This window comes from Tachypleus tridentatus, chromosome 1 (assembly GCF_004210375.1).
Source record: "Tachypleus tridentatus isolate NWPU-2018 chromosome 1, ASM421037v1, whole genome shotgun sequence".
Classification (NCBI taxonomy): domain Eukaryota; kingdom Metazoa; phylum Arthropoda; class Merostomata; order Xiphosura; family Limulidae; genus Tachypleus; species Tachypleus tridentatus.
The window spans coordinates 27,564,751-27,592,421 of NC_134825.1; the positions used below are offsets into that span (position 1 = coordinate 27,564,751).

General features: G+C 31.6%; 1 protein-coding gene across 5 annotated transcripts in view; it reads right to left on the bottom strand.

Moving 5' to 3' along the window:
* The window catches only part of LOC143244874 (von Willebrand factor D and EGF domain-containing protein-like), a 98,701-nt gene that overhangs the window by 6,657 nt on the left and 64,373 nt on the right, over positions 1-27,671 (bottom strand). For 4 of the 5 annotated variants that reach the window (XR_013025370.1, XM_076490342.1, XM_076490351.1 and 1 more), the window contains exons 19-29: positions 23,146-23,254; positions 17,655-17,765; positions 16,116-16,226; positions 12,632-12,742; positions 11,370-11,510; positions 10,445-10,540; positions 10,041-10,136; positions 2,382-2,573; positions 2,172-2,267; positions 1,845-1,940; positions 1,111-1,206 (exon numbers count right to left, since the gene is read on the bottom strand). Coding sequence is in view for 4 of the 5 variants with exons in the window: in XM_076490342.1 (XP_076346457.1) it covers positions 1,111-1,206; positions 1,845-1,940; positions 2,172-2,267; positions 2,382-2,573; positions 10,041-10,136; positions 10,445-10,540; positions 11,370-11,510; positions 12,632-12,742; positions 16,116-16,226; positions 17,655-17,765; positions 23,146-23,254 (1,255 nt within the window). In the remaining variant the exon portion in view is untranslated. The remainder of the gene's footprint in view (positions 1-1,110; positions 1,207-1,844; positions 1,941-2,171; positions 2,268-2,381; positions 2,574-10,040; positions 10,137-10,444; positions 10,541-11,369; positions 11,511-12,631; positions 12,743-16,115; positions 16,227-17,654; positions 17,766-23,145; positions 23,255-27,671) is intronic. The other variant, XM_076490332.1, reaches the window with a different exon arrangement.

Genomic DNA, 27,671 nt, shown 5'->3' on the forward strand with positions numbered 1-27,671 from the left:
TGCAAATGTCCCACTTATATTATAAATTTGTTGAAGATTCTTTAGTGTGAGGATAAACAAAATATGTTTTACAAAAGCACTAGCATATCTTCAAATGTTGTTACCAACTGAACTTTCTAGAATGCTGCCTTAAAGTTTATAAATTGATATACCAAGAGACAGTTATATAGAATATTGTTGGTATGCTACCATCAGTATACTATAAGCCTCGGTAGCTATAACTGTGACAAGTGCTCATTAATCGAAAAACTACAAATATTTGATCAGTGACGTTTATAGATTTCAAACATTACAGACTTCAGTGAATTAACTTCAGACGTTAGTATTTCTAAGAAGACATTACATATTTTTATCAGGAAAAGTTTCATGTGCGAATAATAAAACTAGCTAGCATTCCCATCAAACGAAATGTATTTGTGTGTCAATATAAAATCAATTTGCACCTCATGAACCTTTGACAAGTATTCAGTTTCAGACCAGATATGAAACTCAGGATTGTTTGCAAGTTTCTAAAACTATTGTATATAAATTATTATTTGTAATAACTATTATTATAAATTGTATTATTGTTTGTATATTAAAATATATTTGGGTTAAAAAAGAAAATTATGTGCAACAATCTTTTGGCAAATATCGTAAATTTGATACAGATTAACATTTAATTAACTTTCAAATTAATATTAAAATTTTAGGCTATATAAAAATGTAATATGTAACATAATGCAAACTGTTTTATACTATAAAGTTCTTGGAAAATACAATGATGTTATTGTATTAAAATGATCAGATGTAAATAAAAGAGCAATAATTTTGTTGTAGTTTTAAATATTATTTTGATATCGTAAAATATGTGCATTAAAAGAAATAACGATTTGCTATTAAAAAACTTTAAAGCTTTAAACAACCCATGCAGCTTGTAGCTTACTAGTGAAAATTACTGCAGTACACAAAGTTTTTTTAGATGATTATTTGAGCATGATTCAAACTGTGGAATTTTAAAACAAAGATCTATGGATTTAAAAAAAGTGTTATGAAAATTGTATACATTAAAGATACAGAAATGATGCTCACTGATAAATTAATGTAATACAAGTAACCAACTTAACTTACGCTGTTCACAGTGCAGTCCTCTGACTCCTGGAGGGCAAACACAGGTATTAGGTTTCACACATGTTCCTCCATTTCTACACCTCACTAAACATGTTGCTGGAAAACAGAATAATTATCACAAATCAAGAAAAGGTGAAAACTATCTTATAAATAAACCCATCTCCATGATAAGAATTAACAAGTAGGTATATCTTATGTTGACTTGCTAACCAGAGGAGTTAAATAATTAATTAACAAGGATATGTAAAATAAGATGATATATTTAACACTTTAGATAGGAAAAAGAATAATACATGATCCATTACTGATGAAGAAAACTTGCCATATCATGCTGGAATAAAGTATTCTCTCATGTTTAATAAATGCAAGTTTCATTCTAAACATCAAAGAAGTCCAGTAATTCAAGACTGTAAATCCTATATGTCTAAAAATGAAATGATTTTGGACTTCTCAGTTATAATTAATTCTTCTACTTTTTGTTCAAAAATATTCACAGTAAAATTGTTAATACATATATCGTGTTAGCATATGAGATAAATGTCATTCAATTAAGTGTAATTCAAGACTGTAAATCCTACATGTAAAAAAAAAGTGATTTTGGACTTCTCAGTTATATTTAGTTTTTCTATTTTTTGTTCAGAGTTGTTCACAGTAAAATACTTAATACATATAACATGTTAGCATATCAGAAAAATTTTGCCCATTCACAAGCTCATAAAAGAAAAAAAAAAAACCTTTATGACATCTTCTTCCTCTCCAACCAGATGGACAAGAACACTTATTTGGTTTCCAACATCGTCCTCCATTGAGGCATCTTGGTTCACAAACAGCTGTAAATAGGAAATATGTGTATATTTCAACAATAAAATAAGACTTTTAATATTAACATTCTAGCTTAAAACATATGTTACTACAGACAGATCACTAAACGTCTTCAAAGTTTAAGAATTACAGTATGTGATTTAAAAAACACAAAGACAGTAAACTAAAGCAAAAGTTCTCTTATGTGAACATGTTCAACCAATGAGCATAACATTAATCATAGGATGTGAAATACGTACGAATCAAACATCGTGCTCCAATCCAACCTTTTGGACAACTGCAGAGGTTATGTCGCATACAATGGCCTCCATTGTGACAGGGTGGATGACAAATACCTGGTGATATTTAAAAATTCATTTAATCAAGTTTGTCAAAACAGCAACTGAATGTGAACTACTAATTTATATCAGAAGCTTCCCTTGACAAACACAATACAAAAAAAGACTTACCTGAACTACAATCAACACCAAAGAAACCTGGGGGACAAATACAAAGATTAGGTTGTGAGCATGTGCCTCCATTTTGACAAACAGGATCACACACTGGTTCCTCACAAGTAGGACCTCTCCAGCCAGATAAACAAGAACACTTATTGGGAGTTTTACAGAGTCCTCCATTATGACAACTTCTAGAGCAAACAGCTAAATGTAAAAAGTTAATAAAAATAACAGAGATGAGTTACTAAGAATTAATGAAAAATTTATACAGAATACATTATTATATCGAATTAACTAAAGAGAATATTAAGTATTCAGTCTCATTAGAATTTATGATCATATATATCTGTTTATTTTAAAATATATACTTCGTTCAAGAAGTTGCTTTACGTCCACAATATTGCAGTGTTGCATATTCAGCATGGGTTAAACAATGTACACAATCATAAAATTTCAAAGTGACAAAAATTAGATCATTATGAGTGTCTCTTCTAGCCCCCCAACTATAACTACCCCTAAAGTATTCATCCAATCTTTTCTGGAACTCAGTTAAATGATCTGCTTCCACAAACCCTGCAGGCAACTAATTTAAAATGTGAACCACCCTGTTATTGAAAAGTAATACTGTCTAAATTGCAGACAACTCCTAAGCTGCCAAAATTAAGTTATGATCCCTTGCCACATTGTTTTCATTGCTAAACACTAAACAGTTTGATGGAACTATATTATTTTAGCCTTAAAACAATATTAATCTTAAACACCTCAATCAAATCCACTCTGACCCTTATCCTGTCCAAAGAAAGCAAGTTTAGAGATTTCAGTTTCTCCTCATAGGACAATCCCACCATCCCAGGTATCATTCTAGTGGCTCTACTCTGAACCCTCTCCAACAATTCCTTAAGATATGGAGCCCAAAACTGTACACAATATTCTGAATGAGGCCTTACAAGTAATCTACACAGTGAAACTATAAAATCCCTTGCCTTGTATTCAATGCTTCTGCAGATGCTACCCCAAATCTTATTAACTCTGTTGCTATTTAGATGACTTAAGTGGTTTTTGATCACAACACCAAGATCTTTTCTGCAACAAAGGAATTGAATGTATTCCCATTTAAATTATATAGATAATTTGAACTGTAAAACCTATATGCATCACCTTACATTTAGGATAGTTAAACATCATGTACCACATATTGGTCCAATGTATCAAATAATCTAAATTTCTCTGAAACTCTGCAGCATCTTTGATATTAACCACTGCAAAAAATCTTAATGTCATCTGCAAACTTCAAAGTTTGATTAGTAATTCCAGAGTCACTATTATTAATATAAATCACAAACAGTAGGTGACCCACAACAAAGCCCTGAAGAACACCACGTGTATCTGTTATCCAGTCAGATCTTCTTCAATTATTACTACTTTCTGCTTTTCACTCTCTAGCCAATTTTCTTTCCAATTTAATAAAATTCTTCCAAATTTCACTTCTGTAACAAGTATCTTGTGAGGAACCTTACCAAATGCTTTCTGAAATTCATGGTAAACAAAATCTATAGAATTTCCTTTCTCAACATTCATTAACATCTCTACAGAATGTTAGAAGATTTGCTAAACAAGATTTTCCCTCAGTAAAACCATGCTGGTTCTTTGACACTATATCAAACTGCTTTAAATGAATTTACTATTCATCTTTAATCACACTTTTCAAAACCTTTTCAATTACTAATGTAAGGCTAACTGTCCTATAATTGCCTGAGCAATATTTAATACCTCTCTTAAATATCAGACTAACATTAGCCAACTTCTAGTCTCATAACACTCTTGCACTGCTCAATGACCTTTAAAAATATTTACTAGAGGTAAAATTGTTAAGTTCCTTCAGATCTCTAGAATAAAAGTTGTCTGGTCCAGAGGATTTATTAATTTTTAGGTTTCTCAATTTTTTTCTTACAATTTCAGAACTTAAAGTAATATCTTTGACATCAATATTTTCCCATACATTAAGTCATCTGATTGAGGTATAATACTTGCATCTTCCTTTGTATAAACTGAAGAGATATATAATTTAATAAGTTTATAATCTCATAATCTTCCAGATCAGTTCCCCACTATCCTTTTCAAGAGGCCAATCCCTATCCTACACTTTTGCTTAACCATCATATACCTAAATAATTTCTTGTTATTTGATTTAGTTCTCTCAGCCAAACCTCTTACATATAATGTTTTTTCTCTTTTCACTTCCTTTGTAACCACTGCTCTTGACTTCCTATAGTATTCCTAGTCCTTAGTATTTCCAGTAAGATTACATTTCTTGAATATATTATGTTATTTACCAATATGATCTCTTAAGCCTTTAATAAAGTGGCTTATTCTGCTTTCTTGCTCTTTTTTCCCTACAGGAAATATGTATGTTCTCTATGCATATCAACTTTTTTCTAAAGCTTCCCACATCTGTTCAAGATCCCTTTCTTTAGTCCAATCAACAGAAACCAGATTGTGTCTAATCCCATCAAAATTGACTTTCCTGAAATTTGGAATCCAGTTTCTATTATTCTTCAATTCTACAAGTAGTAAAATTCTACACCTATGGCATAATGGTCTTTGTATTTAAATGCTCAACTAACCACAATACTATCATATTCACTTTGGATACTAATATTAAATTTAATATAGCTTCCTCTTTTGTCAGTTTCATTGCCAGTTGGTATATAAAAGTATCTCGAACAATTTCTAAAAAGCTCACTTGGCATGCAGAAGTTTAAGTCCTTTGCTAAATCTTGCCATCATTTTAAGCAATTTTTATTTCTCATTTTACACTTCTGTAACATTACCCAAGAAACCCTTCAATTTCTCCTCTAGCCTGCACATCCTACAAATAAATTGTACATCCTAGCAATTAATTTTCCTAAAAGTATGTTTTAACCTAGGGTTTGAAAATAAAACACTCCCTCAGTATCTGTCACACTTTATGAACTGAGAACCCTTAATTGTTAGACAATTCTTAACCATATTTGATAATTATATTGACTGTAATTTTAAGTGTAAAGTGTAATAAAGTTAAGATTATATTTAACATCCTATTACTAGTATTACTATTACTGCTAGTATTAGAGTTAGTACTGCAATGTAGTAAGTTTGATCTAGCTTCTATAGCTTATTTATATTAAATATTCAACACTAATCTTTATATATATTATAATTGTTATAAATGCACTCCCACCTTTAACCAGAAATTGTATACCCAAAATTTAACATTAAGCCTAATGATAACCCTATTTGAGCTTTACTAATTAAAAAACTTATCATTACAATTTAACTTTAAACCTATTGCTAACAGCAAATAAGTAACTATGTATGTGTAACTGTAATTCAATTTATTTTTAGATTTAAATTCATGTTTTGTTTAAAATATCAATACTTATCAGAAATTAACTTTACAATAACTATTTCTAAACAACTTTTAAATAACACCTATTAAAGTTTATTTAAATAAACACTTTATTTCATTTCTTTCCTTAACAGCTGCAAAGACTTGCTATCTCAGTCATTGCACTGTCTTAACTCAGATATCCTGTGTTGATAATTATAATGTCAACTGAAACCGACAGCTAACCAATATTATCTAACAACAGATCATGAGGTGATGTTGTCCAATGGACAAAAAAGCAAATTAATGTTTGGATTCCATGAAGTAATTGCATTGGAGGGTAAACATAAAGGAACAGATCAGAACAGTCATGGCTGAAGGCACATTGACAACAATCAAGGTTGGAGGACAGGGAACTGTGTACCAAACTAAAGGTAACTGGGACCGAGGGTGATAGCAAAGGCATCAATAAGGATTGCACCTAGATGCAGACAGAGCCACCAAAAAATGGCAGGATGTAGGGGCCACATCTAGGATAAATGAGATACAGACAGGAAAGATAAACAACCAAGAGAGGAAAAGCACCCATGACATGACACACCATCAAAATAATTCAATGTGTGTAGGTCCAGAAAAGAAGATTCACAGTGAAAGGAACCTTTTACCTCGTGGGTGATTGATAGAAGCCATTTGGCTCAAACGTTAGAATGGATTATAGCCTACAGGTGACTGGCAAGACAAAACAATTGATCTAAAGCTGAACCACAGCTTTGAAAGGAAGCATTTGTAAACAAACATACCTTGGGCTGTAGAGAATAAAGTGAGACTCCCACCAACATAGTGGCCATGTCCAACACCAAAAAAGACCGACATGCAAGGAAGAGGGAATATAAATATGAGCATTCAAAAGATCCTGTATGAGGTTAAACTGCTCATGAAGGGCTAACTGAAGCAAATGCATATGAGCTTTGCCATAGGGTATGACAAAGTGTCAGAAGCAACCACCATCCTAAAAGCTACAGAATCATGCTAGTAGGAAGCAAAGGAGCAGACAGGGCAGTCCAAAGGGCCAATCATCCATAAAATGGAGGCTGAGAGAAGAATATATAACTCAAGCAATGTGGGTGTTGAAGAAAATATTCAGATGTACAAAGTACAGGGAGGATGTGGGAGGAATTTCTCCAAAGTGATCAACCACCAAAGCTTAAACAAAGAACTGACACGTAACCAGATGACTTTCATTTGTAAATGGCTCAAAGAAGTCAGTCTTCCACGTATATGTGAAAGCACAGTCCCTAGCATATGAATATACTGAGCAAGAGAGCAAACACTCAGCTAAAACAGACAATGCATAAGCAAGACCAAAGGATAGGGCACTAAAAGAAATATCTTTCCATGACAGGCAGACTGGCAGATGTAAAATCTGTGTGATGTAGGTATGACCTGTTAGGGTAGAAGGACAAAAGCTGTCTTGAATAAACACTGGAATGACCAGGAATCTCAAGGAAAAGGAAGAAAAACTATGTATTGCCACAAGAAAACAATAAACAGAGGTATTGTAGGAAACTGTGACAGACAGGGCTGAAAAGGGTAAGGTAAGGAAATGAGACTCAGAACCACACCCAGAGAACACTGGGTCTTTAGCAAGGAAAGGCAGAGCCCTGTTGGACAGAAGTTACCCATGGCAACAAGGACACAGTAATCGTGTCAAATTTGAAATGTCATAAAAATGGGATTAAAATACTGACCTGTATATAAGGAACCAGGCAACGTGGCCCAAAAATGAAGTGAATTATGTATGTAGGGCCATAGCTTAAGACAATACAATAGAAGGAAAGAGAGAGAAATGTCCTGAAAAACCTCATATGGTTCACTTGAGAAAACTCAGATAGGAATGGGAAGAACATTTCTGTAAATTGGGGCAAAAGTAAGGTGAATAAAAAAATTTTGGGACCTAGCCCCCCAAATAGGTAAACTTAACCCAGAACTGGTGGTTTAGAATGTGAGAGTGTGCCCAAAATGTTGCAAAGACAAACTGACCTAAAGCCTGCAGGAAACAGGAATATCGATGCCATCACCAAACAGGATGACAAATGCACAATGCAAGCTTGAACCAAAGGTAATGGAAAAACAAATAAAAGATAGCAAGAAATAAAGCAACACATACTTGAAATATAAACTCCAAGAAAATGAACGAGTGTTGAACAAAACATTTGGGAAGATGTGGGAAGGTATGGTGAACTCCAGGGTAGAGGAGATCAAAATCATAGTCAGCATACGTCTATAAAAGGTTTGAAAAGTACAGGAAGAATAAGGGCAAAAAGAGGAGACAAGGTACACTACATATATTGCTATACTCCCCACAAACAAAGACTGTGAAATACCCTGATGGATAGCATGCACCTGTGATTGAAAGTGCAGGAACACAGGAGTGATAAGCACCTGAAGTAGTAACAGCAACTTTGGAATTCATGTGCAATGTAAAACCCACGTAAAATGTACAGCAAACATTTTGAAATTTTGGATTCTAACAGATAGAAGGTTGAGGGCTTGTGGTGTACTTTAAAAAATATTCACAAATAGAGGGAAGCACAAAATGAGAAAAGCTAATCTTTTGAGCAGAGGGAGATTTCCCTATCAGAAATCACTAAGTTTGATAAAGAAAATGAATTAAAATAATGTAAGAATATACAATAGTTGTCGTCAGCAATTATAATTAAAATCAGTTTATTTACTTATTTTTTTATCTTCTTTTATTGAAATAAAGAAAACAACAGTAAAAAGAAAACTTCTTGAATATTAACTGAAAGTTTGAAATAATAAACAGAAAAATTTCGTAATTATTAATAAAGACAAATGTAACTGAACACTGCAATGCAAAGAAATGATGGAGCTTTTGGTAGATACAAAGTGCTCAAGGATAGGTGCCACATATTGAAGGTGTGTTATCCTTTTATTGGTGGATGAGTATATTTTAATATGTTAGGCTTCTTTTATAAACGTTATTACATTTATGGATTGGATTATGATAAATGGCTTTGTACATGCACTAAAATGGTTTCTTCCAATGGAACAGCACTAATTCTAAGGAATTACAATGCTAAAATCTGGGATATGATTTCCTGCAGTGGACATAGCAGATGACACAATGTGGCTTTGCATTAAAAACAAATAACACACAGTAAACTGTTTTGGCAGTTGTGCACAGTATTATCTATCAGTCCTATGGAATGGTGATGATCATTTCTGTTTTTTGTGCTTTTTTAAAAGTCTGGTGCAGTTCCAATAGGAACATAAAATATATATATGTGTGTGTTTGTATTATAGATATATATGCACACACACAGACACACAAGTTCTTTTTACAATTATTTGTAATACATCAAAGTCATACAGGCAATTATTCACCACTGCAGATTCATGATGAGAAAAATATTTTTATTACTGATGTAAGTGCCAACAGATATGTTACTTTATAAATGTATAATTTTACATTGCTTTGTAAATGTTTGTTGGTAAAATCATTGAAATATATATAAAATATATATAAAGAGGTTCAGTACTTTATATGGAAATGATTTTGGAGCCACACTGTGTCAGTACAAATATGGTGTTTGTCACCAATCCAGTCATACTGTATCTGATGACCATGGGTCTTGACAATAGCCCTGCATCACAGTTTCCACTGTAAAAAGCACCACAGCACAGATACTTGAGACAAGGAAAGATTTTGCATCCATGGATTCTCACTTGTTACAAAACATTACATTTCACTTATTCTGGCTGTGATACAGTTCTTTCTGAATAGTTTGTACCTTTAGAATGGTCTATTTGTGTTCTGCCCACTACTGGTATCAAACAAAGTGTATAATGTATAAGCCCTCAACCTTACCACAAAGCCATCAGAAGGCTGTTTGGACGATTCTGGTATCCCACATTCAACCATATTCTTTTATTTTCAAATGCCATCAAACAGAGAGACTGTTGCCATCTTGTAAATTCTATAAACTCTATCTTGACATATTCTTATGATCTGAGTATACAAAAAAGCTATTACAAATATTTTTCCCAAACATTGAAGAGTTTGATGACATTACAATATCTAGAAAATAGCGATTACAAAATACATGTTTTATTACAACTTTATATAAGCTTTGGTTGTAATGTCATTTGTGAATTTGGTTATTCAAAATCATTTTAATATAACAAACACTAACCTCTGTATGTATACATATATATATATATGTAAATATCATAATTTCATCTTGATACTAAATACACAATGCAAAGCATTGCTTCTATACCTGTTTCACAAAGTCTTCCAACATAACCATATTGACAAGCACACTTATTCCCTCCGAGACACCGTCCTCCATTAATACAAGATGGGTCACACACAGCTACAAAAGATATTGTTGACCATGATATACTTAACATACACCCAGGTTAAACATTCATTTAATGCACAACAAATAAGTAATAGTTTAAGAGAAATACCTAGCCCTAAGATACATATTCTTATGTGAAATATACAATTACACTTAACATTTACAAATGTTTTCAGAATTATGTTAAAATGAAGTATAAAGTTTTACAAGTACACTCAGAAAATATATTATAATTAATAAGGTAGGAAACTTTTATGTGTGGCATTAAAACTCCAAAACACATTTTGTTTCCATGTTAAGATATTCTCAGATACACGTACCTGTTTCACAATGATTCCCAGTGAAACCATGAGGACACCAACAAGAATCTTGATTGAAGCAAAGTCCTCCATTCAAACAAGTAAGATGACAAAGGACTAAGAAGAAAAAAATAAAATACGAGTATTCTATTGAAATGTAGTGTTGTTTCACGATTTCTATTCCCCTGTCTTTACATGTGAGATCTGGGGTGACTATCATAACTTAACTCTAAAAGAGTAAAGATATTCTTAATATGAGTCCTTACACTTCAAAACGAACAATGATTTTATTGAAAAGGAATGGAGGAGACTGAATAGTAAAATATGTTTTATTTATTTCTTTAAATATCCTTTAAGAAAAATTTCTAAGACAATAGGCTTTGGATAAAGTACATATTTTAACAGTCTCACGTACATGTACACTATACATGTATAAAAACAGTAAAGATATATAGCTGCTAATCATTTGAAAAGAACTTGGGTATATAGCAGTAAACTTAATGTCTTTAAGTTAGAAGCCCTGAAAAACAATGATAAAAACAAAGAAAACATTCGTTAAAGTATATATACACTGTAGATCTGAAATCATCTGAGAATGTAAGCCATTTTCAACTATAACAAAAAAGGAAAAAAATTACATAATGCTATTATAAGTAAATACCAGTTACTACACTTAAAAGTAATAATAAAAATTAATGATGTGTCTGTTTACATGGTAGAGTATTAAATAGTGTTTCATAATATTCGACTTCATAAAATTTACAAATAATTTTAGTGACTGCATTTGACTTATGAGCATGCACGTAGTTATTGTTGTTTTACCTGACATGATAAAATCACTAAGGGTATTTAAAAATATCTCACTCAATGTTTAATATACTCATATTTACTACACTAGTTAATTTATTCATCTTTACTGAATTTGCTTTATTAAAGTGCAGCTAACCTAGAAAACAAGAAACACCATTTCCAGTCATTCCTGCTGGACATTTGCCACACATGAAATGCCCATCAATACTGGAGCAGATCACACCAGGATAGCAAGGTTGTGATGCACATTTATCTTGCTGTTCATCACAAAACAATCCTAGAGACAAGTGAAACTTCTTAATAAAAACCAATACAAAAATAAATACTACTACTTTAAATGAGGGTTTTATAAATATCTTTCTGTTTAATAACCATATTATGTTTACAGTCGACACACTTTAAAACAGGTAATCAGGTTCTCTTCCTTTTTATTACCATCACTGATTCTTAGTTTCTTTAACAATAAATATTCTGGATAGAATCAACTAAAAGTTACAAAATTAAAGCAAAAATATTCAATTACTTATTTAATTATTAAAAAGTTTAGAGAAACTATCTATATATTACTACAGATATATTTCATAACTTAAATATTTTTCAATCTATGAACTTGGTTCTCCATACTAAACTACTTGGTAGTTATAAGACAATTCCAACACAACTAAACAAGAAAAGTAGGCATTAAATGCATAAAAATATCATGTTACAAATGGCATCAGTGAATATAAAGAGCTTTATGGTACTTTGATAATTTGTTTTGCTAAGAAAAGTTGGGTAAAGAATTTATTTTACTCTTAATTAAGATCGTTTAATTATGTTTTGCAGAAAAAAAAACTATAGCTTTTGGCAAGAAAGTTTAAAAGTTTGGTGTCATGAAAAGTTTTAGAGTTACCAAGTAAGTTGAAAGTCTAGTAGATAAGGAACAAGTAACTGATAGTTTCAAATATGCATGCACGCACACATGCACGTATTTAACAAGTTTGCTTATGAATTTATTACTTTGTGCCTACATGATAGTGCATGTACAAAGACATACTGCTAGAAAAATAAACAGCTTTTACATAGAAAAAGTGATTTCTTTTAAATAAATATGGAGTTTCATAATATTGTAATTTTATTTCTAACTACAGAAGTAATTTTTGTACATAAGTTCAAAACTCAATATATCCACACATGAGTATCATATTTTATTTTCCAACTTAAATAGAAAAATGTTATGAATTTTTTTTGGTAAAATTCAGCTATATGATATTATACACACAAATTACAGAAAAGCTTTAGGTAATTACACAACCATAACTGTTTGGCTTACAATCACTGTTCTTTCACAGTTCTTAAAATTTAAAAAAAAAGCTGTTTTGCAATATAACTAAATATAAAACATATTCTACAAATCACCTGAAAATCCTACATCACAGATGCATTGAAATCCACTTCCTGTTTCAACACATGCCCCATGATAACAAGGATTAGACAAACAAGGGTCAACACCCACTTCACAAAATTCACCTAATTTAAAATAAAAGTATTAAATCACAAAGTTCATGATACCTTTCTAAACTTATCTTTTTAAGTAAATTATATTTACATTTTTAAATAAATCAGGGAAACAAAGTGCACAGATTCAAATTATATATCATGTTTTAATGGAAATGTCCAAATTTATTTTGATTTCATTCTTATGATCAGCATATTGTGTGTCTGCTTGGGTCTTGCATCCTGGTGAATTGGCTGTTACATGTAAAGTACTATCCTCATATAGCTTTATGCAAAATTCAAAATCCTTGTTTTGCAACCTCTTTGCCTCAGCTTCACACATCTGAGATCAGAAGTGTAAAACATCAAAACTCATAGTAAAGAAATTCCAATCTACTATGACAAACAAGCTTATTCTGAACCTTACAAGCAGGGATAAGCATCCATTCCTCTACACTGAATACCTGCCACAATTTTTGGGTTTTGTCAAATGGAACAAACAAAAAAGAAGCAACTCAATTGGACAAACCAGATCTCTTTTTAAAATACCTGATAAAAACCAGGCATGAAGACAGAGGATATGAGAGTTGGATGAAATGCCAATGATCAAGGTTGATGTCAAAGGAATGGAACAACAGATTGAAGCTGGAGTAGACACAGAACCTACAGTTGTGCTGACAAAAATAGAACAATTATAAAAACTTAACACATAGTGGCAGGGATGATTGAAATCACCCTGTGAAGAAGACAGATAATTGGATCAGCATATAGGTGTATACTGAACTCATCAACAACAAGAGCAAGAGAACATGGAATCTGAGACCAAAACAGAGGAAACTTGATATTTAGAGATTTGGAAAATGCATCTAGATGAGAAGTATCCTACTGAAGGCATAGCCATTGGAAACAAGAGGATCGAAAGACCAATCTGTCTGTTAAACTTTGTCAGGATAGAAAAGACAATCTGTAACAAGATTGAATGTACCCAGAATTTGACATGCAAGTGTATGAATACTGAGTGTGTGGGCCTAAAAAAAGGAGATCCAAAATTTGACCACACAGGAAATGAGAACGAGTGTTAGCTTGGTGATTCATGTAAGAAACCATCAAAGAATTGAGAAGATTGGATTATAACAAGATGATTCATGGCATAATGAAGAAACTGATCCAAAGCATGACATACAGCAAGCTTCACGCTATTGAAAAATATATACGTAAAAATGGCTCGTTTGGGTTGAGAGCTGTTTTTACATATATATTTTTCTCTACAAGTGGGTTTTCTTGACATCACCTTCAGGATATTTATAAGGTAAAATCTTTTGGCCAGAGGCGACCAACCTGAAGCTTCCTGCTGATTGACCCATGCTTCCTTGCCCTGTAGGCAAGCATAGGTGAAGATGTGCAAATTCAGATAATGTGAATGAAGCAGAACACTCTGCAACATATAAACCTTGTCCAATTACTGATGCAGGTCACCTACAAGGAAAGGAAAAACAGAAATAGGAGTCTCAAATTGATCCTGCACAAGATCCCATTGGTCATGCAGAGTCCACTGAAGAGATTTCACATGCATTCAACACAAGATGATAGGGGCTTCCATGGAAGGCCATATCCTCAACAGGGATAGAACATCATGAGCTGTAAGAAAGGTAACAGAAAGGGTGTGGAGGAGTTGAAAGCTTCATCAAACAAAATCAAAGAGAAGAAGGTTTGGTCTGATTGAAATGAGTATTGAAAAAGGCACCCAAATGGACAACAAGCTGGGTAGACAGAAGGAATGACATCTCCAATTTGATCAATCAACCACATGAGTTGCCTCCAGAAGAAGCAGATGATTGTGATGGGCAGACTCCTCTCCAGAATGAGCTAATAGAAGTCAGTTGTCCATGTAATGATGGAAGCAAAATCTCCAAGCATGTGAATGTCAGTCAAAAGCCTTGACCACCTGACAAGGATATGGTGTCAAAGCTAGCCCAAAGGGCAAGGCACAAAACTGATAAACTACCATAAGATTAACAAACTAAAGATAACAACTCAACTTATAACATATAAGTACATGCAGGTAAGCATTTGCAATGTCTACCTTGGTTATCCTCAAACCCAGATGGAAAAAAAAAACCATTGAAAGTGAGAAAAGACTCCTTGGTAAGCCAGGATAAAACAACTTGATCACAAGTTCACAGTTTCTGGTTTTCTTAGGTGCCAGAACTAGCCTGGAATAGAAATCTTGAGAAGAATGATTGACAGGTTTGATGACTTGCTGAGAGAGAAAATTTTGTACTATCTGGAGCATACATTGATCCCAAGGCAATGAAAGGGAAATGGGTATCTTCTGACACGACTGAGGAAGGGAAAGAAAATGGATGACAAGCCCCTTGGATAATGCCAGAATAACCCACAGATCTGTGGCAAAAAGTTTCCAAAGGGGAACAAAATTGGTTGAGCAAGACCCCAGTGGATTTTAACTCACTAGGTAGTCACTGATACTACTGACAATGTGTTCATCTGCACTGAATAAAATGACAAGACAAATAACCACTAAAGGCAGAAACAGGTAAGAGCTGGGAAACAGTATCAGGGATATGTATAAATTTTGAATGAGACAAATGACCAACCAAAGAAAAAACCGTTGTTTATTGTCACACCAACTTCACAAGGAATTCCAGAGTCCCAGAAACATTACTAAAAACATACTGCTTACTTATAAACTGTTAATAAGAAACATGTAATGAACACATGAAGTGATGAAACTTAATTCAACACTAGTTAAAACTACAATTAGAAAATATCAAACACTTAGATTGGTAGGACTAATTATTTTACGATAAAAGAATATGAAAACAAAACAAAACCAGATGATATTTTGTAAAAAATTGTTAGTGTGTAATGTAATCATCAGTTACAGTGAACATGGATGATTGAAAATGTTTTTATTATTTTAAGTTTTGGATCAAAGTAGTCTTATGGATGAGATGTGTTTAAAAGTTTTATTCACATATACATGTCCAATTTATTGAATTTTCAGTAACATTTTTAACCTTATGCATTATTATATATTGTTTTGAGTTTTTCAAACCTTTTGTAACATCCAGCAAAAGTCTTTCTATCAATATGCTTAATACTGAGAAAATATAGACTTCCAAAATTATTAGTTGTAATTCATACTTCAAATTAACACTGATGTAAAATTAACTAGAAATTTTATAACACATTTTCACATAGTTCTTTGTAATCGTAAGAAAAGGTTAACAAGATAAATATGAATATTTTATATTGTGAAACTAACAGCTGGTCAAGTTCATGCAAGTCAAATGTTTGTTCTTTTTTTTAAGTTTCCATAATGCTATTATAAAGCAATTTGTCTATAAGAAACAGAATATAGCATCTTGATCATAAACAAAGTCACCTGAAAACCCTACATCACAGAGACACTGAAATCCTCTTCCTCGAATAATGCACAGGCCATGATGACAAGGATTAGGAATGCATGGGTCAGACTGGATTTGACAAAATTCACCTAATTAAAAAAGTAAAAAGTCCAGTTAATCAACACTAAAAACACATATCTGATGAAATAACATCAATATTATTTTCTATCTTCACATGTACATAAGCCAAATGCAAACAAATATTAGAAGCTGTTAAAAATGATGCTTAAAATATGTATTGCTTGACTTTTATTACATTTATAAAAATATTTTTTGAAAAATTATTTTTATTACAATGACAGAAATGGCTGTGGGTGATAACAGTTTAATTAATATTGTCATAAAATATTTTTTTGAAAATTTATTTCTATTACAATGACAGAAATGGCTGTGGGTGATAACAGTTTTATTAATATTGTCAACTGTCAAGGAAGAAAATGGGTAGTGTTATGCAGCTTGATAAATACACTTTAAAATGACATAACAAGACAGTCATTCTCTTCTTTTGTATGTGTTATAATGTTTACAGGCAGCTCCTGTAGTTTCCACTTACCTTGCTTTGAATTCACAAAGGTATTTGCTGCAAATGAAACTACAAATAAAATTACTTAATGTACATGAATCATGTTCCAATGAAAGATAAAATTTAACCACTTATACTTTTGCATCTTTATTCCAAACATGAAAATTTATTTCAAAAACAGCATCTGTAATGAATTTTGAAAACATCAATATACAAGCTATAAGTTTGACTTATTACTATATAATTTTACCAAACATGGAGCAAGTCTTTGATTAATTGTAAAACTAACTGAAATTTTACCATTAATTTTTACCCAAAAAGTAAATAAAAAAATACAATCAATATTGCTACTAATCCAGCTAGATGGGATTCTATATGTATTTTACATATAAGATGACAGTTGCTGAAAAAAGCAAAAAAACAAAACAAAACATTATTCAATACACTGCAATACAAAAATAAACATTTATACTTTGAGAATCAAGTAAAAAATCATTTTACTACATTACCACATATCACAAGTTGTTGGATTGGTTTGGTATATTTTTCAAGCCATATTATGTGCATATATTTAGTTTTGTAGAATTACAAGCCAGAACTGTGCCATAAAGCTTATAATAAATTACTTTTATCCTTTCAGAATCCTAATAATGATAATCTTTCAAAGTTATACTGCATTTTCATTTTCAAGTAAAGATAGTTACAAGGGCTTTAAAAACATGGAACTGGTATTTTATTACTCAGACTTCTTGACAGATTTTGATGAAATAAATACTAAAAAGATTGGGCAAACTAATTCAGTACAAAATGGATTTATAAAGTTACAACACTACAAAGAAACTTACTTCTTTTACAGGCTTACCTTTCATTTATTTAATTATGATATTATTAGTCACAGTAGGACACGGGGAACTTTAATATAATGACACTTCATGTATTTTAACACATGTATATATGTATACAAAATTTATGGCTATCAACTAAGAACAGCTACCTGAAAATCCAACATAACACAAACACTGAAATCCTTCTCCATTTATGATACACATGCCATGAGAACAAGGGTCAGGTGCACACGGATCAACTTCAAACTGACAAAATTCACCTGAATTAGAAAACATTAGAATTTAGAAAAATGACAATTACTCAGATATACCTTTGTTATTTTAACTTATTTCATTACTTTAAAAACTATTTCATAAATTTATTACCTATATAATGTGGCAAGACTGATGGTATCAAAACTTTGAAAATTCTGTTGTTTTTTTTCAAATGCATACTTTTCTTCAATAAAAAGTTAACCGTGTATTAACAACTAGAACTGAGTTATTAATTCAACTCGTTAATCAGTTAACTACGGAGCTCTTTAACTAATTAAATTTAACTAATAATTTATTGTAAGAGGAGACCAATGTTCCTATTTTCAGTTTTTTTGTAAAAGTAATTTTTGAACTACTGCCCCTTTTATAATTGTAAACAAGCACAAGTGTGCTAAAGTGATCAAGCACACAGTGGTGAACATGATTACATCAAAGCAATCAAGTACATGAGTACTTAAGGTTTGTCTTTTTTGTACAGATGAACAACAAACTAAACATCATGTCCCACATCACTTGTTAGAGTCAAAGAAGATTAAGATAGGTTTAAACTTAGTTATTACTTTGTACACAACAATATTATATTGTGAAGTGAACCAACTATTATCATATTTAATCACCAAAATGTTCATTCAACACCTCCATCATGTTTATTTGTAGGGCTTCTGATATTTTATTTTAACCGACAAACACCTCAATAGAAAAAAAAAAAGAAATTGGTGTTTTCCAATAAATACCAGAAAAAACACAATGGATATAATTATTCAGTTTACTGTACATCAATGTCTGCACTTTACTCAATTACTGTGCTTACAAGATTTAACCCTTTCCACGCAGATGACATGGAACATTACTCAGGAAAAGAAACACATTTTCTCCATTACTAGTAGGTTTGTTTCTATAATTTCATATAAAATATTAGCTGCTCTTGTATTTTATTTGTTATTACTTTCATAATAGGTATTAGTGTTCACAAAATATACAGTATATTAAAGTACTCATTACAGTATTAAAAGTGAAAATTCTGAAAAACACCAAATTTAAGGTGTGTACATAAAAATAAAAGCCTCAAATATTTGAAATCATTATAGTATATTTTAATACTTTATTACTTCAATGATTTTATTATTTATATTGATAATTTATTATTACATTTACATTTCTAATTCATCACATGGTTGAAAGGCTGGCATGGCTGAGGATAAAAAATACTGGTTTGTGAGTGTTTGTCCTGTGATTAGAGTTAGAGGTTTGATATGTGCCATGACCTGTCACAACTTCCATTGAAACATAAATTCAGTAAAGTAAAAGGTGTGATAATACAAAGCACTTACAAAATCTAGAATAAATAAATTCCTGATTTATTTAACACTTAAGGACACAGTTAAGTGATTTATAAATTACAAATGTAACACTATATAAAAACAGTAATTTTATCATTGGTATTGTGTGCTGCTAGCCAGTTGCCTTTTCAAAGTTTAAAATTAGGGAGAGTGATAAAAGCTTTAATAGCTTTACCATAACTTAAAAAGACAGAGAATGTCTCCACAGAGGATATGACAAACAAATTTCATGGTAAATGTAATCTAACCATGAACCCTTAAATCACCACAGGCAAACATCCTAATCACTAAGCCACACAAGCTCAAAGCTGAACAAACCTTGATTAATCAAAATAATAATAATGAAAAATCATAGTGGCAATATTTCAGTTACTAGAATAGTAGAAATAATAAAAAACAATCATAACTAAAAACATTAATTCAAATTAGTTGATTACACTGCACAACAATTTTTTTGAAAAGTTTTGAAGAGTTTTTGCTGATTGTGACAGGCACCTGGTTGGTATGCACAAATATAGTTTTGGTTTTGTTTCATCATGTAGGAACTCTGAGAAACAGACAGTTAACTGTTTACTGGCAATCACGTATTTAATTGCATTTATGTTTCTAATACGCTATTAAGTTCAACATAATTAAAAGTGTTTTACTCCTGATTTTCGTTTATATTCAACTTCCGGTGCATCACGTTGCAGTGTCCAACAGTAGTCAGCAAGCATTGATGGATTCCAGTTGCCCTGATATCGTTTTTCCATTGTAGCAATTTCCTGGTGAAACTGAAGATTTCAATGAAACGGTATGTGATGGGCAAATTTGGATGTGATTTTTGTGATCACCAGCCAAAAATTTATAAGGAACACCCAACAGTCTTCAAGAAGCAAAATCTTTGTTGTACAGTGTAATTTGTGTGACATTAATCAATTTTGAAATCATGTAGCTAATCAATGATACTGATTAAATGAGCTAACATGTAGCTTTACTAACAAATTAAATGAGGTCATAACAAACAACAGAGAAGCAAATTCTGATAAACAGGTTATTAACACAATAACTTTTACTAGAGCTCAGTATTAACATTTTACACACATCAAGGTACAGATATGTATAAACTGAAGATTTTAAATCATTTTCAAAATAAAACCAGTGTAATATCCTTCAAGTTACTGTATTGAGAATAAGGAAAAAAACATTGTCAGAAGCAGTTAATGAGCTTTTATTGGTCAGAATTAAACACTGTTAGAGAGGATTGTGTAAAACTTAGTATTTACAGATATTAAGTCTTCAAAGAACATTATACATATGTTAGCACATGAGATAAGTAGCTAGTGTTTACATGTTATATTCTTTCTTTAATGTTATATACATTAATCAATAATATTGGCTAGGATTAGTAACAAATATATATATATATATTTAAAAGTCTAAAGCTGGTCACATAAATTTGGAGTTCTTAGGTGAAGAAACAATGCATCCTTATCTTTATAAGCAAGTATGCAAGAACAATATATAGCTTTATTCATTAATGGGTTAAGTTTTAGTTTGGGTACACTTAGGTAGCTTGTTCTAATCAGAGACTAATATTAATACTTCTCCATTAAAGTATGCCAAACCAAAATCTGCTGATTAAAAATTTATACTCAAAAGCAATATTTATAGCAAAAATTGTAGTCTCAGTTTCAGCTGAACATCAACATATCCACCATAAAAAATAGTTGTATTATTTCAACGAATGCATATTTGCTATGTTAACAAAACATCTAACATAAACATCTTAAGAGGAAAAATAAAACTTTTTCAGGTAAAGCAAAGAAACAACAAATATATAAGACAGCTTGCTCATAGATGTCTTTAATAGCTGATTTTAACATACTTTATACTGATTACTGTAACATAATGTTCATAAAATAAATTAGATTCCAAAAATATATAAGCTCTTAATATATTTTTTGTGCATGTATATTGCTTAGATCTTGTAAAAGTTTTAATAAATTACAATAATTCATTATTAATGATTATGCAAAATTTAATATTTATTGGATTTAATAAAGAAACATTAAATGAAATTAAATTTTTGTGGTAAACATAACAAGATGGAATCCTCAATAGTCATAGCATTTGAAACTTATTTTAGACAGGATTAGAGAAAATTTATCTTCCAGACATTTTGTTTTCATTAACTACAATTTTGTGTGCCAGTAATACTAAGCATGGGGCATATGTATACACAAATTAACTGTATTACTCAAACTATCTCACAGTCTACCCTCAAACTGAAATTATTTTATGCAAAATTAGAGTAAACCAATCTAGGAGACTTTAGACATGGTCATATACATCAATTGAATGTATTTGACCTCCTGAGTTCAAAACTGTAATTAGATCCAAAATTGGTCAAGAGATGAGGGGGCTGTGAGACACTATGCTGTGGGTAAATAAATATAAAGAAGTCAGAATTATGAATATTTTTATTGAAATTTGTGACAAGTATTTTATATTTTTAGTAAGTTCATTTACACAACTAGACACTACTTTTATGTGTGTATCAACACCATTATCACATGTAAATATACAGGCTCAAACAAATTCTGAAAACTGGTACTTACAATAGACTTTACAAATAAACTTAATGGATGGATATTGGAAGTAATACTAGTTCAGGTAATTTGGTTGGACTTTTATACTAGCATAATTTGTTTACTGTACTACTAATTAAATTAGTAATCTAGGACTTTGCTACTATAATGGGAACTGAAATGCCAACATCAGGATGTTAGTTTGTTGCACCTATCCTCTGTGGTGGAACCTTATTTTAGTTTTATATTTCATTGGAGAGTAGTCACCACCTGACAACAGATGTGAGAAATTATGGGTTCTAACATTCACATCTTGCTCCCAAAACTTATTTTATGTTGTTTACAAAATTTTTCTTTATTTTATATTTTTTTTAATGTGTGAGACTGTCAAACAGAGCTAGCAGTGGTGTACTCCTACTGTAATATGGATCATACTTTCACAGTCACCTTCAAGACCCAGGGCATATCTTATATCCCACATTATAGCCTGTACCTTGGTAATCCTTATAATTTATGCAGTATCTTTAATGTGGGTTTTGAGTTGTTTGGGCATGATTTGTTAAAATGCCTTTCACCACAGGTTTTGACTTTTCTATACACACACACACAAACACACGTGCACACACATTCACTGTTATGTCAAAATTGTGTATGTTTAAAAATCTTAATATACAGTTCCTAACTTGAAGTTGCATAAATGGTTTCAACAAAAATTGAGTCATACATTTCAAAATATTTCAACAAAAAACAAAAATTAATGAAAAACTAGGCTTCATGGTTTTGGCATGACAGAAACAATATGTACTAGACCTTGGAATTCTTTAGAGATAAAAGAAGCTGAAAATGAAACGTATTTTTTTTATGTTACGTTAAAAAAATACAAATTTATATAGAGATAACCCAGTTAACAAGTAGTAGCTATAAATTTTTGTTATATAATACATCTATCACATATCAAGACAAAGTCAAACTTTGTCTATTATTAAGTTTCAGTTCTAACAACAACAAAAAGTATTTTGAGAGTTTAATCTCATAATTAATTTATGTATGTCTACTCACCTTTTGTTTTTTCATGATTCCACGATATCTTAATTCTAGATTTTGATAATAACATAACTTTTACTGATATATAAAGTTTCCTTTATTCATAAATATTGGTGTGGTTAAATGTATTGTAATGCTGTTGCATGAAGTGATGTGTCAAACAATGTTTTAAAGTATTTATTAAAGAGAGACTAAAACACAGTTAAAGATAATTTCTAAAATTATCAACTTGAATACAAACAAGATTTTTTTTTAAGAAACCAAAAACAATAATACAATAACAGTGATTAAGCTTTGGAAATATTTACCTGATATTATAAAATAAACTGTTCTTAAGCATAAAATGACGTTCAAATACTAACTTATGACCTACACATTTCCTATTAGTGGTATGTGGTTTTTGTCATATTATGTAATAACAAAAAGTAAACCTGTAAATCCAGGGTTACAGCTGCAGGTGTAGTTTCCATTTCCAGACTTGTAGTGTGGTGATTTTACACATTTCCCTTTATGTTCACACTTACAAGGTAAAACTTCAATCTACAAATAACATCAATACCAATATTAATTTCAAAAAGTAAGCAAAATTATAGAATACTACAATGAAGTGCTGATAAAAATGTTCTAAATATCTTACTTATATATGTATTATTCCAGTATTACTCTGTGCTTCTATCTATGTCAATATTATTTGGTGAAATTCTCAGCTCTAAGTGTACATTTCACTGGAGAAGTGTCAATTATTCAACAGTAAGACCATAATTTTTAACATTACCACACATATTTTAAGCATCAAATTCAGGTGTGTAATAAAGATGAGTACTATAAATATTTTTGATCAACAGTTTGAAGTTAATAGCCTTAACATGGTTTTAAATTATTAAAACATTTACTTTTTTCTCTGTAGTTAAAGCTCCTTTAAAATATATCTAACAGTTAAAAGTAATATGGGATTGAACCATTTAATATCACAGTCCACAAATTTTAATACAATGTAATATACACAATGAAATACAGTCTTATCAATATATACAGTTTTTAATTTTAAAATAAGTTATCTGACTCTTAGAATTTATGAACAATGAATCATAGTTAGGTGATATAATAAAAAATGCTGATATATGCACAAAGGATTAAAAATTCAGTATTCATTATTTAAAATTTATTACTTCTTCATAACAGAATTTCTGAAAATTCCTCATTTAGAAAACAATATTGAAACACTTTCTAAAAACAAAGAAATTATTTTAATCTTGAAAATCAAGACGATGGACACTTTTCAGCAATCTCTGTATTTGTCACTTGGTGTGAGACTATACAAAATAAGCTTGTTAAAATTTCATTAAAAATGTTGCAAGTCATCTTAAAAACAGCATTATTTTTAGTAGTTTTATATGCATTCAACACTATAGATGGTAAAATGTTTTTAAAATCATAATTTCTAAAATAATCTAGCTTATAACCTAATTAAATTTAGTATCAGATCTCATTGTGCAAGGAGTATAATATTTCTAAGTTAAAAAATTATATACAAGAGATTTATGAGAGAAAGTAATTATAAAAAAAATAAAGCAACTTAAATAGCATTTTGTAAACATAAGGTGTTCTTTTAAGTATGTTAATGTCTTTTAAATTTTTATAGCCATATATACAATTATTTATTTTGGTAAATTGTTTCATACTTACTCTTGCATGTTAGAATAATGTAATGTCAACAGAATAATGAAGAAAGAAATATATTTTCAGCTTATGACCTATACCAAAGTTATGAAAAATATTACTTCTGGCTTACAGACAAAGAATTTGAAGATGACTTGAAATTTTTATAATTTTCCTTTAATGAAAACGTATTTGAGTTAGGTACTTACCCCTTCTGCCAGAAGCATTCTATCTTCCCTCCATTGGAATTGACTGATTCTAATGCGTCTCTCATGCAATACTTCAGGTGTCAAACCTCCACCAAAAAGTATATGACACACTCTAATGACACACATGATTCCCTTTTTTCAAGTCTACCAAGCTACTACCTTACGTTTTGGCAGAAAATGAAAGCACCACTGTTCAGTTAGTATGTTTGTGTGTGTGTAAGTACCTATCATAAATACATTTTCAGCATATGAAAATTACAACTTCTAATACAGTACATTATTGCCATTTGCATAAAAACCTACAGTCCCACATTGAATAGGTGGAAGCATCCTTTAAAAGAGTTTAAAGGACATTCCCTAAGATGAGACAGATTCTAAGATCTGATGTGAAGAATCATACCACATCTGAACCAGGTACACTCTTTGCCAATTGTAGAAAGATGTTCCACATATGAGCAGAAAAATAAAGGAGCACATCCAACTGGGAGACAGGTACAGCCCAAAAATGAGGTGAACTGCAATTTTTATGAAACTCAAACCAAAAAATTATTAAAGTGAGTAAAATGAAAAGGATGTAAGGATGTAACCCTAGGTTTAAAGTGGCTAGGATGCTATAAACTAAATATAGCAGGTAAACTACATCCAAAACTTATGTCACTGGGATTGTACATTCAAATGGGGTAACATTAGGATCATACTATATGTAAGTCAACTATGATCTAACATCCCGCTAGTGGGAGTAGGAAAGGGGATCATATCACCAGTAAGTTGACTACAGTTCAAACTCAGGCCACTGGAAACTGGCATCCATATGGGAGTAAATATAGAAGATCATATCATCTTCATCTGAAGTTCATGAGGTTGGAGGGGTCTAGCACTCCCCAACTCTTGAATGGGGCACATATAAACATGATAAATTGACAGAATGATCAGGGAATCTGACATCTGATATAAAAAAAATATCTACATAATGCAAGCCATCTTATGTTTTAATGTTTCATAATGGAGAATATCCATCATCTAACCAGCAGAAAATCACCACTATTACTCTCAATCAAATAGTTTTATAATAATTTCTATATTTTGTGTGTATTTCATTAATCCATTTACAAGGATGCCACCATGGTCCACCATCTCAGCAGCTTAGAACTGGAAAGTGGTAAGGGCTCTCAAACTCCATAAGAAGAAAAGGGAGAGGGTGTAATATGCAGTGGAGAGACCAGAGGAACACCACAACCTGAGATAATGCAATGGAGAGACCAGAGGAACACCACAACTTGAGATAATGCAATGGATGACCATGAAATCCTCTTTTTAAAAATAGATCATATCAATTTATTCAATACAAAGCATGGCAATAGCCAGTTAAGTATCACTTAATTCTGATATTCTAGAATAGTTACAGTTGAAAGATGATAATCCAAAAAGGAAGAAAACTGCAATCTGATGCAGATAGTGAGAGACATGCAAGCAGTATAACAGAGAAGAGCAGGTACAAGACATAGAAGTATATCTGGATCAAGATGAGAATAAAAGTGTGAAACCTAAGAAAGGGAAAGCAGCTAAACAGAGGAGCTGTCCTCATAAGTTACTGAAGTGTCAGGAAAGAAGGAGAATGAAGAAGATATGTAGAAGGATAAAGAGTATGTGAGACATCAATGGCCAATAAACAAACCAGTGACATACACATGCAAATAAAAGAAGAAAGGAAGACATATGAAAAGGTGAAATAAGGAGCAATGGGAGAGTTATTTGAATGTAGGAAAAGTGAGGCAATGCAGGATCATATTACTATCTCCATTTGGAAGGGCAGCTTGCCATGGCAGACAACAAATCTGGAAGAAACACATCCACAGATAAAGTATAGGAGAAGTAAATACCTGAAGAATTGAAATAAATGAAAGGAATGAAAATCTGAGCATATGGAGACAGAAGACCCCTGATTCAACATTCAAGAGAAAAAATTTGCATGATGAAAAACAGAGGGAAAACCTTGAACCCAGAAACCAATGACAGAAAAGTTCATTTACATTGAGAAACATCCATGTACGAAGAAGAATGAAACAAGTCAGAAAAAGAGGATGAACAAAATTACCTGAAGAAGAAAGAGAATAGGAGCATAGACAAATGTATAGGTTTAATCCTGGCTGAAGACACCAATGGCTATAGCAAAAAGAAGAGGAACCCACAACTACACAAAACCAAGGCAATTCATGGTTAAGAGATGTAGTAAATGCCTCAATATGAGGAGTATCTCACTAAATTCAAAGCCACTGAAAAACAAAAGGATCAAGAAACCACTCCATTAGATTAATGTTATCTGGACAAGAACCTGATCCACAACAAGAGTGAAAGCATCCCTGAACATGGCAGGCACACAATTATAGGTATATTAAGCATGTGAGCCCAAAATGAAGATCCAATGTAGGAATACAGAGGGATGGAGAACAAGTGCTGCCCTGATTATTGAGACAAGTAACCCCTGAAGAAATATCAGAATGATTTATTTACAGGTGATTTCTGGCCAGATGAAGTAAAAGAACCAAAATATGATCTACAACAAAAAGCTCCAGAACATTAATATTATAAGATCTCTCAGCTACAAACCAAACACCCAAAATCTTCCAGCTGAACAACTCATGTCCTCCATCCCTGAAGGGATGTGTCTATGAAATGTGGAAAATGAGATGAGAAGGATACCTGCAGAAGTGAAAGTGGCATCCAACCACTGATGCCAAATTGACTACAAGGGTAGAAGGAAGAATAATAAGAGCCAAAAAAAGGAACCCATTAGAAATTTCACTCATGTGAAAAGCCCACAAAAGAGCCTACTTATTAGTCTGACCTAAGGGTAAAAGGATTACCATGGAAGATCACATTGTTAAAAGTGATAAAAGCTTTGCAAGTTGTAATTGAACTGAAAATCCAATGAATGCAATCAGAGAGGAGAAGGGTGAGTTTGACTGAGATGTGTGTAGAAAAACATCCAAATGGGCAAGATATTAGACTTGCAGCAAGGATTTGTCCACCTTAATTAACTGCCCATTATAGCCATCTCCAAAAAAAGAAGAAAGCACAACCTGAGAGCA